This window comes from Electrona antarctica (assembly GCF_951216825.1).
Source record: "Electrona antarctica genome assembly, chromosome: 1".
Lineage (NCBI taxonomy): Eukaryota > Metazoa > Chordata > Actinopteri > Myctophiformes > Myctophidae > Electrona > Electrona antarctica.
This window is the reverse complement of record NC_136806.1, coordinates 14,405,286-14,417,501: the sequence shown is the minus strand read 5'-3', so window position 1 is coordinate 14,417,501 and position 12,216 is coordinate 14,405,286. Positions and strand designations below refer to the sequence as shown.

Here is a 12,216-nt window from a genome sequence, read left to right as displayed (position 1 = left end):
TTCAGATGGGGGTCGGTGGCCAAATACATATCATTTTTGGGGTCCTTGATATGAAATATCGAGCACCACTGATACAGAAACATGAGGTATTTCAGAAAACTTTAGAAGACATTTTTTTTTAAATTTCGACGTCAGGCCTAAATGGGTTTAAAAAAACACAAAGTTAGAATATGGAGATAAGAGCCAAGGTTTCTGCCCAAACCGCAACGCTGTGACATGGCATTTAGAGCAAAGACAAGACCCCAGAGACTCCCCAATCCATGCTGCAGCTGAACTTAAAGGGATAGTTCAGATTTTTTGAACTTAAGTTGTATGAAATACTTGCCATTAATTTAGTGGTTGCAACTGTATTAATTGATTGCCCGAGTCCTGTGGTGGGAGTTCTGCTCTGGTTTTGGTGAAATATCAAGTAGTTCCGGTCATTTTGTGGGGGGCACTGGGGGCCACGCAGTAAAAGTAAATGAATCCACAAAACTAACGTAATTTGTATTGTTGACCTATTTCTAAAATATTAGTGCAACTTCCGTTCTTTTTTTTTTACCCCTCTATCACACAGAACTATGTTTTTTGTGGTCCATATCACTACGCCCAAAAAATAGTTCCATGTGAGGGGTCAAAGTTGAACGAAAGTCGCGCTAATATTTTAGAAATAGGTCAACAATACAAATTACTTTCGTTTTGTGGATTAATTTACTTTTACTGCGTGGCCCCAGTGCCCCCCACAAAATTACCAGAACTACTTAATATTGACCAAAACCAGAGCAGAACTCCCACCATGGGACTCGGGCAATCAATTAATACAGTTGCAACCACTATATTAATGGCAAGTATTTCATACAACTTAAGTTAAAAAAATCTGAACTATCCCTTTAAGATCACGTCAGCACACTGCAGTGCAGTCAGTGTGGAAATAATTAACAAATATTCACTGAATTCAATTAAATTGATGTGTAAGCCCCATGGGCATGCTCTTTTACCATAGAGAAGTGGTTCTCAAACTTCGACATTTTATATGTATAAAAGGTCCCCCATTGGGCCATTATAACTAATGGACCTGTAACACAGACCTATTTAGGGGTCCAAAAAGGGGCCCTGGCTGAGATGGTGTCCACCTTGGTGAACCACTGTCTGCCTAGCCTGGGCACCATTTCATTTAGGTATATGATCCTGTCGGGAGCGGATGATAGTCGACAGGCAGGAACAACAGGCGGCAACTTCCTTTTCCCTCAAACCGATTTTTCTCAATAAAAGCTACAGGCTACGAGAGCTTTTATTGTTTGAGGGAAAAGGAAGTTGACGCCTGTTAATCCTGCCTGTCGCCTACAAAACAATACTACAACATGACGTAACGATATCATCCGCTGCCGACAGGATCATACGGACTTTTGAAACAGAGACCAGGCTTTCCTCCGAGGTGGTGGAAAGCCTGGTGAGGCGAGGTTACGGTCTGCCACTAACTGGCTTGAATGTAGCCCCATATGTGCCCTCTCCCTACGCTCATTCTGTAGCTGCTACAGAATGAGCGTAGGGAGAGGGCACATATGGGGCTAGCTTGAATGCAATGCACACTGCAGGACCCCAATAAATGGAACAACAAGCCATAGGCTTTCTTGGGTTTATCCTTTTTTTAGCATCCTTTTGTATTTTAATTTCGTTTCAAACTGCAGTATTTATTTAATCAATCGATCAAAGTCAAATTGCACAAAAAATAAGGACTAGGAGGCTATTTGCCATCATTTAGGAGAAATTACAATTCAGAAGTAGAGCAGAAAAGGGTGAACATAAAAGGGGTCTCCTGTCATTTAGATTTATAATTTAGCATTTTATTAGATTTATAATTAGCATTATTGTTTCATGTAGACGTAGCACTAATGGCTTCACTGTAGAGTACAGATAATCTACTGTTAAGACAGATGTTTAGAGAGGTTATTAGCTTGCTTATGATTCTTGATGACATTTTTTTTAATGTATTTTCTGCATTACCATGCGTTGGTCTTGCTTACTGTAAATCGCTCCGGATTAAGAGCGCCTGCTAAATGCCTAAAATGTAGTTGTAAATTGTAAATTCGGGAGTGTTGGCAGGCATATATATGACAGTCCGAAGACGTCTGTCGTGTCGATTCGTTGTCATTCATTTCATTCAGCTAGCAGCAGCTACTTCATGTCAACTAAACCAGCCGTCATCGTAATATTCACTCTGTTCAATGTTACTAACCTGCTCTTTGCTCGCCTTCTCTGCCTTTAGTTTGCGAACCACCTCGCCTTGCGTTTTAATGGCCTCTTGAACCTCTGTTTTATTATTGTCTGCCATTATTATTTATGTGTGTATTATTGTTTGTTTGTTTCATCAGCAGCATGTGCCACCACCGGTTAACATGAAAAAGCTAATGCTACAAGCGGCACTGTTTTTTTTTAGCAAATCTAAGCTAGCAAATATAAGACTTCCGGTGGACGATCTCTTCAAAATAAGAGTACCCTCTAGAGTATTGACAAAAAAGATTCATTTGCACCTTAAAACTATAAATTAAGCATTTAAACGATTATATAAGACACACATTATGTAAAAAATAAGTAATAAAGTAATGTTTCTGTGTAAAGATAAGTAATTAAAAAGTTATCTAAATGGATAAATGCTATTCACTGGAGTGCATGGACTTTATAAAGTGGACGCTGGACAAAAAACATAGAGTATATAAAAGGATAGAGACTGAACTGGCGCGAAGCTCCGCCCCCCCAGCTATTCATGTCAGTGGAAGTTGCTCTGTAGTCCCTCCTCCTACCACTAGGGCCCAGAGCTTCAACGTTGAATAGCCTCACTGGCCCCTTGGGGACAAAAACCCCTGCTATTTCTTTGTTTCAGTTTTAAACTTTCCTATAATAAATCTGGTCCATGTACAACACATCTGCCTGTTCCTTGGAGGAGACTTATAGGAGAGAGTTTAGCTGGCTGTGAAGCCCAATTAGGACGCAGAGTCACGTTGGGTGTAACAGTACAGTAACAATTCTTCTACATTCTCTAATTATTGTGTAGACTTCTTCTAAATGAATTTGTAATACTAAATGAATTTGTAATAACTCTTGACAGCATATGGTTTCATTTTACACTCAAGAGTTAAAGATCTCCATTTGGTTACCAACTCTCCATCATTTAACTGGGGACCACCTGGAACCCCCACAAGGACCACTGGTGGTCCCCGGACCACTGGTTGAGAACCACTGCTGTAGACTTTTGGATGATAAAATGTCTCAAGTAAAAAAAGCGAACCAAAAGTGTTTTTCACATGCCTTAAACAATGCAGTGTTTCTCTGTTCTAGTAGACCTTGAACTCATGAAAGAGCTCTTGTTCAGAAGGGAGTACGACTGTCTGTGTCACTGATAACATGTTCTTGTTAAACTGACACAGCCAAGGATGGAGCCCACACACAACACACATTTTATAACATTTGATTCCATCAGTTGTTATACCACACACATCTTTATTTATTCACTTTTATATATAAATATAGTTGGGCTAGTATTGTATAAATTGTGATGGTGGTTTGTCACATGTTCCATGCGATGTGATGCAGACAGACAGCCTTTGTTCTCTGACCTGTAGCCCATGTAGTCTTGGGGACTGCAGGGCAGGCCCAGACACAACAGATTGAACTAAAACTGACACATCGATGTTTGATTCATGTTAAACTGTGTTAAATTAATTCAGAGCACATTTACAGTATAACACCTACTATCAGCCCCTTTAATCCATGTACTGTATGCTGGATTTAATTTCATAAATAACCTTCTGGTATAAAGGACAGTAAAAGACACAAGTAAAGGACATAAAGAGACATTTATTGACATTCAGTTCAAATTCTGGACAGATTCATGGTCAGCATTAAATTTCTTTCCCCTTAAATGTATAAAAAAACAAATGAATGTATGCTTTGGAAAATGGACATAAATAATGTCAAGTATACCTGATTTTAACATGCACGGTACATCATTATCAGACCATTCAACATCTTCTAATGACTGGCAGGTTTTGTTGCATTACTTTAGTAAAAAATATTATTTTTGCAGCACATTTGTAATCAAATATTAAAAATAAAATGTGTTCTCATGGGGGACCAATGTTCAGTTATTCCTTTCCTGTCCCATAGTTTAGTTTAGTTTAGTTAGTATTTGCACACATCACACAGATATACCAATCAACACACCTGTCTAACTATACAGTACATCCTGTAGTTCCATCAATACGCTCCATATGATGTACATTACTGTACATGGAGTACCTTCTGTGTAGATCATCTTTACACCTGTGTAATTACTACAGCTATTGTTAAACACACTTGTTAGTTTAGTTTACACACACAGGAAAATAAAAGTGTCAACTAGAACCTAAACTGGTTCCAGGAAGGACCTTTCAGACCAAGGTTATATTTAAAGAACCATTTAAATGAAGGGTACTATAAAGAACCATGAAAAGGTCCCTCTAATAATTACAACTGAAAAGGTTCTCTATAACCATTCACTAAATAAAGAAGAAGCATTTAAACAACATTATTTTTCTGTGTGTAGTGCATGTATCATTTGCAAACAGTGATAAAGCATAAAGTATACAGTTGAAAAAAAGACTATTCTAAAACCATTCTGTCCATCTAATCACTACCATCACACTGCAATTAACCACTTTAATCCTGATCCTAGGATCAGAGGTCAGAGATTAAACCCTGTCTGCAGTGAACACCTTGTTTCATCCAAGAGACATGAAGGAAAAATAGTTTTATAAAAGCTTTCTCTTTAAAGGCACAAAGTAACTGAAATGAAATGAAATGAAATGAAATCTATATTTACCCAGGGTATCTGGGCTAAGCTCAAGAACTTGTTTCCAGCCAGGCCCTGCTCATAGAACACATTTCATCGTAGTGGTTCAATGCCTTGTTCAAGGGCACTTCAGCGGTGGTAAATTTAACGTGTCGGACGGCTGATTCGAACTAGGAACCTTCCGGTATCAAGACCGCGCCGCTATCCGTTCGGCCACCGCTGCCACAACTCCATCTGATCAATACATCACACTGCTGCTCAAATCAATGAAGCACTTTAACCCTCATGGAGAGACATGTATATGGAAAGTGTAAAGTTTTTAATCAAATGAAAACATGTTTAACCCATGAAGACCTGAGGGGACGATTCCACAAGTTTCCTTCTAAATCAGTAGTTCTCAAAGTGTTTGGTGCCCAAGGACCCCCAAAATGATGATGTATTTGTCCGTGGACCCCTCACCTGAAAATGTTTTGTGCCAGGGACCCCCCAGAAGAGAAGATTTGCGTAAAGAAAATTATCAAAATTATTCAAAAACACTTTCAATATTTTTTCAAAAAATATTTTTTTCAAAAAAGCAGATCTACAAGCTCACAGCGCGTCACTTCGTGCCACGCTGTGAGCTTGTAGATCTGCTATTTCTCCAATAGCCAAATCTAAAATGACACAACAGATGCTTTCCCGGTTTGGATGGCTTTAAAGGTTAATTAAATGAGAACATTTACTCCAGGCTTTAAGAGGTTAATTAATCAGCGTGTGTGAGGTGTTTCTTAGAGGTTAACATCTGTTCTACAAATTATTAACCTTCATATTTCTTGAAGCAGATTTGGTCGGAGGGGTCTGGAGTTGGAGCAGGGGGCTGAGAGTTCACCGGGTTCATCCAGGGGACCATCTCAGGAACGTTGAGGAGGAGCTTCCCGCCCGTTCTCGACGCGTCCAACACAACAGGAACATTCCTCTTCCCACACTGTGGCCTTGGGGTCGTAGTTGATGTCATGTCTTTCATCCCTACACAAGACACGATAAAACACCAGGACAGCTCTATGAATAATAACAGCTAAATACAGGTGAAAATAGCAGATCTAGAAATATAAATAGCAGATAATAGATCTGCTAGTTTCACTTAGAACCCTAGTATAGCCCTATAGAGCCCTGCATGGAGACTTCGGTCAACTCAATATAAAGGAGTTTAACTGACTAAGATACACACACACACAGACAGACAGACAGACAGACAGACAGACAGACAGACAGACAGACAGACAGACAGACAGACAGACAGACAGACAGACAGACAGACACTTCAATGACTGCAGGACATTAAAACATCAACACACGCATACCTTTAATGGCGTCTTTGATGAAAGTCTTAGAGGGTTTCAAGGAAACCGTTTCCATTCCATTTGGAACAGCGCACTGATCTGGGATCCTGATGACGTTTCCAATCTGGATGAAGTCATCTCCTTGTTTCACCACCAGGGGAGCTCCTACATCTCCCTAATAAGACACAAGTGAAGCATTGTTCAGTAGGATGTGACAGCAGTGAGGGGTGGGGGGGAGAGGAATCAATTGGTATAACGACTAAATCAGGGAGAAAAAGGGGTAAAAATAAATAATTGGATACTCTAAATTTAGGGGAAAAAGAAGGTGGAGCCATTTCTGTGTACTGAGAGGAGGGCTGTGGACCGTTAACATGCCACCTGCCTACCAGTGACATCATCAGTAGGCAGGTTTGGTCATTTAAAACTTTACATTTTACTCTTTTCGATCTAATTTATATATTCTATTTCAGTGTGCTAACTTTCCAGGAAGAGAGAAAAAAGGCTGTAGTGTTTTTTCTGTGAAAGAGGCTGAAGTGCTGAAGATCTGAAAGGCATTCGTACGTAGCAGGTGTCCTTGTCTCCTGCCACGTTTCCGGTACAAAGCATATCCTCGGTCACCCTCCCATTGTATTTCAGGTTACAAGTGTCACGGTCAGTTACCGTCACGTTGACTCCTTGAAGTGTTCTGGGTGGAGGCAGTTCTTCTATACATAGACACAAACAGAACAGAACCATTATCAGTGTGTGTGTGTGTGGGGGGGGGGGGAATGGGAACCTAAATGGCATTATTTATGCGATTATTGTAGATCTGCTGTTTTCACCAAATGTTGGCCTATTATGACTCGGCCAGAATAGGGAGGCTATATATAGGGTGCATGTGCTTGAAATGAAATGAAATGAAATGAAATGAAATTAAATTAAATGAAATTAAATGAAATCTATATTTACCCAGGGTATCTGGGCTAAGCTCAAGAACTTGTTTCCAGCCAGGCCCTGCTCATAGAACACATTTCATCGTAGTGGTTGATGCCTTGTTCAAGGGCATATTGCTTCAATAGGTACTATTATTAATACTCAGCATGCCTGTCAAAACATTATTCAGTGAATTTCTACATGTACGGCACTCAAAGTGTAGTCCGGGGACCTCCAGGGTTATACTTGATCATAAGGGTCCATTTGGTTACCTGCTCTGAGAGTGTTAACCATGGAACCAAATTGGAACCCTTAAACAAGTCCATTTGGTCCCCATGGTGCCATGTTGGGTCCCGTTCTTACCTGATTGTCCGACATTACCCCAACCGTACACTGCAGCTTTCATGCCAGTCGGGAAGACACTGCCCTCGTCTGCGAAGCACACAGGCTGGATGTTCTCTCCGAAGACAACGGGCCGTTCCATTTCCAGCACGGCTTCATCGTAGCGCCAGTCCGTATGACTAGGAATGAGTCAGAATAATCCAATATTAGTTATTAACAACACTAGAATAATGTAGTGTGATTTAGGTCAGTCGTGCACAATGCACATGACCCCTACCTTGGAGTCCACTTTGAGTTGATGGTGACATCAATAACGCGTCTCGTCTCACCGCCTTCGTCATCGAGGTTGGACCGTCCCATGACGAGGGTCAGGTGCTTCATCTTGAGGCCACTGGAAGAGAAACATACACAAACATCCCATTTAGTCAGTATGCTATTTGTGATGTGGCTTTAACATTACATAGCTCTCTCTCTTGGCCTAATGTCTTTCATGGTGGCAATATACTGTAGGATACTAAGAGCCGATCTCTAAGGAGAATCACCCCCTCCCTGGTGTAATAATATTACACTATACTCACTGGACGCATTGTGCGGTGGTAGACACAAATTTGTCTAACACGATACTTCCTTGGCATCTGTGCTTGTTTTGGTATTGAATGCTGACAATGAACGGCAGTTTGGCTGGCTTCCCGCCAACTATCTTTGGGCTTCTCGGCTGGGCTCCCCCCGCCGTGACAGAGTCAGCGGTCTGCTTTCCACCTGGAAGAGACACAGATCACAGATATACAATTAACCACTAAAGAACCTATAGGCTCATGTAGACTAGACTTCATTGTATGATTAATTAAAACAAATACATCTTGCACCACCCCTTACCCCTTATCCCTAAACATATTTGACATTTTTTACTATTTTAAAACGTTTAAAAATAGTTCAACTAGCCAATCTACATCGACACGTTGTTAGCTTGTAGATCGGCTATTTGTACTATTTTAAAATGTTTTAAAATAGTAAAAAAAATGATAAAATAAGTTTAGGGATTAGGGACAAATAATTATCCTAAGGGATACGTGTTAAATATCTCTATATTTTAATAGTATCCTAATCATTGCTTGCTATAGCCTCCAGTAAAAAGGGGTCTCCCTCTTTTAACCATGATTCACGTGAAATAGGAATTGATGCAGACAAATGGAACTGTAATAATATTAGATTTAGCTATGATACGTTGTCTTACCGCAGAGCAGAGCCACCAAAACCACTATTCCCAAAACTATGCCGGCACCGAGGCCAGCAATCACGTAAGGATGTTTAGGACGCAGGCCGCGGCGCCACCATTTGTCAGCCATCTTGGCACACAGAGCCCCAGATCTGAAACACACAAGAACACACATACTTTGATCACACCAGCGCAAGGAGTCCAAGGACCAAACCGCTTCAGCATGGAATACATTAACATTGATTTTACAACATAAATGCAGGGGTCCCAGAGATAGAAATGCCATTAAATGGGGGTCCGTAGACTATAATGCATGTGGGCGGTCCTTGAAATTAAAGTGGTTGAGAATCACTGCTATAGAGCCGTGAACATCTTCTCTAATGGGGTTATGGGGGTCCCTGGCATATCTTTTTAAATGTGGGGGTCTGCGGGGGCTACATGTACATTTGGGGGTCCTTGACATATGAAACAGATTGAGTCACAATCACCGACGTAAGCGCGTTCACGTGAAGTCTGCGCTCTGCGAGCCTTAACTGTATGCAGGCGCGTGCACCGTGACAGAGTTTACTAAAGTTGACCTGCATGTGGCTGCTGCTATAGGCCATTCAGCCTATCAGCGGCGATCATTGTGCTAGGCCCCGCCCCCCGACAGCTCAGTGGGAGCCATTCAGTCTAATGAGTCAGTCATGAATCAGTGTTCATTCTCAAAGGGAGACGGAATGGAACATACATTTATATGAGAAAAGTATAAATATACAGAACATGGAAATTCAATAGGTTGTAAAGCCAGGCGGAACCAAAGTTCTGTCTATAATAAATACATAAATTAGGCGCTGTCTGGTTTACACCTGCATAACTATTCCCTGCGCGACATGCATGCGCACTACAGGCTGATATCATAGTATAATATATGCTCGCGCGTGGAAAATGGATGAAATGATTAGCAGACGGTATAGCCGATATGTTTTTTCCTCCGAACACACGCACTTATAGTGCGAACTTCTGAGATGCGCAATGCTCCGTGAGGCGCACGCGCTCACATACAGTGGGCGCGCTCGGAAATAGCGCACTGGACGCAGCTGTAAAATGCAAACTAATAAGCCAGTGCGCTCCGGTGCGGTATATTCCGAACGCGCCCTGCAGTATTAGCACCGCAGCGCGCTCAATGCCTATAGGCTATATCCGATCCGTTTGGCCAACTCGCAGCCAACAACACATACAACCAGCCATGTTATTATATTTACACGCCAGCCTATTACCATTTTAATTACTAAACACAAATAGACGTATATAGCTGCGCCTGCAACTTTTCCCCCCAAAAAGGCCAGGCCAGAATGACTCCCAGAGTCCCTATAACTCTCTGTGGACAGAGCGCTAGAATTATCCCTTTCAGAACAGCGTTCTCAAAGAGAGAGTGAGACGGAACTGAAATGACGAGATATATATTTATAAATATAAAAAGACACGAGATAAGAAATGAGAAAAGTATATCCTATATGAAAACGGTAATTCAATTTAAAACGAATAATATATAGGCTACAACAAGCCCTAATCTAAACTCAAATTAACACAGCAGCGTAAATCATAATCATTGATTATTATAACATTATTTTATTTACGCTATTATGTAATTTGAGTTCAGAGAAGAAAGACAGCTATTTAATTCACAGTGAACAACAATCATTAAAGCTACATCTGAGTTTTCTCATTCATTTAAATAACCGCTCAGGGGATTACTTTCTAACCAAGGTCACGGTGACTGCTAAAAATAAATCAACATAATAAATCAACAAAACAGCCAACAGCATAAGTACTAAATAAACATATCAGATCGCCGCGCAGCGCGCTCTTCTCCGGGCAAAGAAGCGCATATTGGCACCAATGCGCTCCGATCCAATCACACACTTTACTATTTGTCTCAGACATGCCAAATAAAACCAGCATTCTGTCTTAAGTTGCTGCTTGATAATTCCATGATACATTACATCATTTACATTTATTCCACATAGCTGAACTTTTCCACGAGATTAACAATTCTCTATACGTGCCAGCTAATAAAATACAGTAAAGAAATATATAGATAGATAGATAGATAGATAGATAGATAGATAGATAGATAGATAGATAGATAGATAGATAGATAGATAGATAGATAGATAGATAGATAGATAGATAGATAGATATAGATAGATGTCAATGTCGTTACTTATATATTTCAGATTAAAACTCACATTTGTGGAGTCAAGACGCTCCACTCCTGCGTGCATGTCTTTCAATATCTCCGCAACTTAATTCCCAGTTTCCTCCAACAGCTCAGAATGAACTCTGATGAGTAAAGACACGGTTTATATACAGACCTCCGCATTCAGACCCAATGATTCTCCATGTGGGCTGGTCAGTGGTCAACCTGTGCTGTCTGCTCTCTCTCTCTCTCTCTCTCTCTCTCTCTCCGTGCGTGTGCGTGCGTGCGTGCATGTGACAACTTCAACTTCCTCAAAACGTGCATGAAGTGATTGAAGTCATTCTGCATCACGTGACTCCACTGTGACTCAACACACACACACACACACACACACACACACACAAAATACACCGGATATAGCACAGTTGCAAATTTTCCTCCGCAGTCCTCACAAGAAACAAACGGAAAACAGACAGGCAAACAGTGGAATACATTTACATAGCATTACATAGGGAACAGCAGCATAACAAATAAATAATGATGAATGGTTGCAAGCTTTGGTTTTCAAGCAACCATTTTTTCAGATTGTAGGCTATTTAAAAGATGGACATGTAGCACAATCCCTTATACGCAGAGGAAGGCCATTCCATGCTACACAACACACACACACACACACACACACACACACACACACACACACACACACACACACACACACACACACACACACACACACACACACACACACACACACACACACACACACACACACACACACACACACACACACACACGATGAATTGAACATGGTGGACCCTGTTGTAAACAAGTGTAATGCTTAATTGGGTCGTCCACTCACAGTTAACAGCCTTTGTATTGAGTTTGTGCTTAAAATGTACTGTAATTCTGCAAACTGTTAATACAATTTTCAATCAAATCAACACACACACACACACACACACACACACACACACACACACACACACACACACACACACACACACACACACACACACTATAGACAGAGTTCAGCACCACAGCGCCGCCTCCTATAGGCTCATAATATGGGCTCTGCCTCCTCCGACTGACACACAGACACAGTGGCCCTTTTTAGATTGACTGGCCTAGAAGGGTTAAAAAGTGGTTTCAATTGCTTCCTGGTGCGATATTTATAGCAAATCTATCTGACTGGGGTCCCCGGACCCCCTGGAACCCTGTCAAGGACCCGCAGGGCAGGGGGTCCCCGGACCCACAGGTCCGTGCAGAGAGCAATGAGGGGGCAGGTGCCCAAACCCCACAAAAAGGCACATGTGCCGTTTTTGGGCTGTTTTATTTTTGTGGGGGTCGTGCAATTTCACACCAGAAATGTATTCTGGTAATGGAGCAAGATGTTCCACAATACCAGTACCTTGGCAGAAATAAGCAATACATTTCATTA

At 41.2% G+C, this 12,216-nt stretch overlaps 2 protein-coding genes across 3 annotated transcripts in view; both read right to left on the bottom strand.

Moving 5' to 3' along the window:
• hars (histidyl-tRNA synthetase) overlaps positions 1-2,417 on the bottom strand; it is a 29,734-nt gene extending 27,317 nt beyond the window's left edge. The window contains exon 1 of one of the 2 annotated variants that reach the window (XM_079515300.1): positions 2,216-2,417. In XM_079515300.1, the coding sequence (XP_079371426.1) occupies positions 2,216-2,311 (96 nt within the window). In that variant the 5' untranslated portion in view covers positions 2,312-2,417. The remainder of the gene's footprint in view (positions 1-2,215) is intronic. The other variant, XM_079515299.1, reaches the window with a different exon arrangement.
• Positions 2,418-5,603: 3,186 nt separating this feature from the next.
• LOC306926616 (serine protease 27-like) lies at positions 5,604-10,963 on the bottom strand (the record flags this gene model as incomplete). The annotated part of the gene is made up of 8 exons (XM_079505972.1): positions 10,828-10,963; positions 8,615-8,748; positions 7,959-8,139; positions 7,658-7,771; positions 7,402-7,559; positions 6,688-6,830; positions 6,148-6,301; positions 5,604-5,812 (listed from the first exon to the last, which is right to left on the bottom strand). Exons 2-8 carry the CDS (start codon positions 8,724-8,726, stop codon positions 5,604-5,606), a joined length of 1,071 nt encoding a protein of 356 aa, XP_079362098.1. The 5' UTR covers positions 8,727-8,748; positions 10,828-10,963.
• Between the last annotated feature and the right edge of the window lie 1,253 nt (positions 10,964-12,216).